Here is a 3,597-nt window from a genome sequence, read left to right as displayed (position 1 = left end):
GTAAAGGGAAGAAGAGCAAGAAACCCAATCTCCATGGATGGAGCGCCATCAGACGCGTTGCACGGGATCCAGCACATGTACATTTTTCCGCACGCACGTCACCCCGGCCCGGGGAGGGAAGTTGGGGGGAGGAAAGGGGGCGAGCCTGGCCCAGCCACTCCTCTCCCTTCCTCTTATCGCGTACGTATACGTGGAGCCAAGGGAAATTTTGAATGAGTCACCACAGAGCGCGCGCGGCACGAACCACATCACGCCAGCCCCGGGCGCCAATGCGTTTCTTCACCGGGACCAATCCAGCACCGGGGGACCCGGGGTGCTGAGCCCCAGCCAGGGCTGACTAGCAGCTGCTGGCAGTGGCAAACAAATGACTTGGAGTTACCCCTGACCCAGGCAGAGGTGATTAAGAAGCTCGGAGGAGGTTGCCGCCGCCGCCGTGACGCCGCTCGCCCGCTCATTGGCCGCAGCGCGATGGTGTGTTCCTTTGTGCCACGGCTCGCACACCCCTTCCCAGCCCGGCGGTTAACTGTTTGCAATCGGCCCCTGCCCCGCAGAAGGAAGGTCAAAGCCGAAGCTCTTCGGCCACCGACACATCAAGGAGAACTTTAGTCACTGGGGAAGTCCTGGGTGGTCAAGGAAAGAGGGGTGTGCTCAGGGCTGGGGACAAAGAGGGGGTCCCCCGAAGCTCGGGAGAGGAGGAGGCAGCTGGTGGATGAGCTGCTGGGACAAAACATGCCCAAAAGTGTTTCAAGAAAGAAAAGAACTGGAAGGGAGAGAGGTGATGGCCCCTGGGGAAGGTCTATTCTCCCTTTGGAGGGGTCATAGGAGCCCCAAGCTTTGAGCTGGAGCCACCAGCAGCCATGTGGGGCTCAACCCCACAGATCAGACACTTCAGAGCCCAGCAGAAACTTTGGGGAATAAACACCCCCCCACACACAGGGTCCCCTCACGGGTGCTGAGGGTTGGGGTCAGACAGCAGCCTCCGAGACCACTCCACAGCCACGTCCTGCAGTGCCTGCAGCTCCTGGCTCTGCACGCAGGGAAACTGAGGCAGAGAATGGCCCCACAACCACACCGGCTTGGGGTTGTGCAGCCCCACACAGCCAGCCCCACCACGGCCGACAAACCCTGAGATCAGGAGCTTTAAACTCAACTCAGCTTCATCCAAACGGGACTCAGCCCGTTGCCCTTGAGCCACACACAACAGCAGCGAGCCCCTCACAGCCGGCTGCCCCAGCAAGGCTGAGGGGCCCAGCACGAGTCAAAAAAGCTCTGGCTAATTTTAACGAAGCAGGAGGCGTTTGGAGGAATGCGGCCACTCCATCCCCACCCCCTGCCTCGAGGAGGGGAGATTACAGAGAGCGGAGCGGCGGGCGGCCATCGGAGCACACAGGGCTGTCCCGCACAGCCCTGCCCTAATCTCCAGCCCCCAGACCCCACCACACGTGCAGCTGCAGAGAAGCTATTTCAGGCCACGCGTGGAGCCTGGCTTTAACAACAGCCGAATGCCGCCGCTCAGAGCTATTCCAGGAAAGCCTGGAAGCAGAGGGTATAATCTGTTGGGGGGGAAAAAGGACCACATCCCTCTAATTCCACTCCCCCCCCATGCCCACCCCCTTTGCTGCATTGTATTTCAGCAATCCCACAGGCACCCAGGACGCGGGTTATTTTAGCACAGGACATGCCACCGTGTCCACACTTGGGCATTAGCACCCTGCAACGCTCCCTGTCCCACACGGGGACATCCAAAGCCTGCCCTGGGTGCAGCGATAAGCCCTTTGGGGCTTCACAAACCCCGTCCCATCTGCTCCGACTCCCTTTGGCACCCCTTGGCTCAGCCCCCCCTGCTCCCCAGGGCAGTGGAAGCCCCCACGTGCGGGCACATGGATGGATGACAGATGTTTTCCTGCTGGAGGAGCACCATCGTGACTGTCAGCCGACACTCCACCACCACACACCGACCGCGCGCGGCCCCGTCCCTCCTCCCCACGGGTGCAAGGCCACCTGCTCTGCTGGCCATGTGGCCCTGTCGCCACCCAGGGCACAGCAACCACTGCAGGAACAAAGTCCAGCATCAGAGCATGGCATGGGGGCAGCTCCCCAGGGAGGCTGGAGCTGCTGCAGGCACAGTGACACAAAGCACAACATAACAGGCACAGAATATTGGCAACACCTTAGGCTTTTTGGAGCCATTTGGCACCTCAACTTGGGTGAGACAGGGCATCAGCATGTCCTACCCTGCAAACCTCATGCCAAGGGACACCCAAAGCTGACTGGAAGCGCCATGACACATCAGGGAGGGATGCAGGGGTGCTACAGGCAGCTCTTACCAGGGCATCAGGCGGCCAAAGCGGGTCCATGATGTTTTGGTGATGAAGAAGCCCACCATGGGGTCTGTGACGGCGTCCCAGGCTCGCCCCACAAACAGGATGATGGAGGCATAGAAAGGGTCCAGCTGGAGGGAAAAGATCTTGTCTCAGGACACAATGCTCCTGGCTGCCCTTCCAGAGCTCCTCAGGGCTCTCCCAACTGTATTGTGACCCCATCACGATTTGGGAGCAGGGGAGGGTCCCTCGGCCTCTCCTGCTCTTTCAGTGGGGGCTGGAGACACAGTGCCCCGGTCCCAGCGCTGCCCCACCACACTCCTTCCCAAAACCCACCATCTCGGAGCAGAGCTCCCCAAAACCCACCCCACGGCCGTCACGAGGGTGCCCCACGGGCGCTTCTCCCTCCCCGTTTGGGGTCGTGGGACGGACCCCACACCCCGCAGGACGGACACCACCACCACCCCCCCGTTTATCCCTCGGGGAACCCCAGCCACGGAGCCGGTGGAAACCCACAGCCCTCGGCCCCACACCCACACAGGACCGCAACTCCCGCGTGACCGAAACACCCCCCAAAACACCCCCTCCGCTTCCAGGGGGGTCAGGGCGCCGGTAACCGGGCAAAGCAGCACCGGGGGCTCCGGTCCCGGGTGCCCCCCCCCCTACTTTTCCCCCCCCGCCACGGTCCCAGCCGTACCTGTGCCACGTCCAGGAGGTAGATCTGGAGGAAGAAGCCGAGGGCGCAGCCCGTGATCTGGTAAGGGGCCCCCCCGACGGCGTAGCACAGCTTGCTGCACACCGACAGCCGCTCCCGGTTCTCCTGCAACCGAGCTCCGCGTTAACGTGGCCGGGAAGAGCCCCTCCGCCGCCGCCTCCTCCTCCTCCTCCTGCCCCTCCTGCCCCGGCCCTTCCTCCAGCCCCAAGTCCCTTCCTTCCCTCCTACCACCCATTGCTCCCTGCCTTCTCCCATCCCTCCATTCCCCCATTCCTTATTCCCTCCATCCCACCCTCCCTCCATTCTCCTATTTCTTATTTTCATCCCACCTTCCCTCCATTCTCCTATTCCTTATTCCCTCCACCATCCCTCCGTCCCTCCATCCCCCCATTCCTTATCCCCTCACTCCATCTCTTCTCCCCATCCCAGCCCTTCATCCCTCCATCCCCTCCCTCCCTGCACCCCCCCAACCCTCCCTTCTCCCATTCCTTATTCCCTCCATTCCACCCTCCCTCCATTCTCCCATTCCTTATTCCCTCCCTCATCCCTCCATCCCTCCAT

General features: G+C 61.8%; 1 protein-coding gene across 1 annotated transcript in view; it reads right to left on the bottom strand.

The window, feature by feature from the left end:
• Positions 1 to 3,597, bottom strand: part of MFSD2A (major facilitator superfamily domain containing 2A) — a 12,196-nt gene that overhangs the window by 6,392 nt on the left and 2,207 nt on the right. Inside the window, exons 2-3 of the mRNA XM_014946466.1 lie at positions 3,019 to 3,141; positions 2,328 to 2,452 (exon numbers count right to left, since the gene is read on the bottom strand). Coding sequence (XP_014801952.1) covers positions 2,328 to 2,452; positions 3,019 to 3,141 — 248 coding nt within the window. The remainder of the gene's footprint in view (positions 1 to 2,327; positions 2,453 to 3,018; positions 3,142 to 3,597) is intronic.

The sequence above is a fragment of the Calidris pugnax genome, unplaced genomic scaffold, assembly GCF_001431845.1.
Source record: "Calidris pugnax isolate Ruff unplaced genomic scaffold, ASM143184v1 scaffold113, whole genome shotgun sequence".
Lineage (NCBI taxonomy): Eukaryota > Metazoa > Chordata > Aves > Charadriiformes > Scolopacidae > Calidris > Calidris pugnax.
The sequence above is the reverse complement of the archived record's forward strand: the minus strand, read 5'-3'. Positions and strand labels throughout refer to the sequence as shown.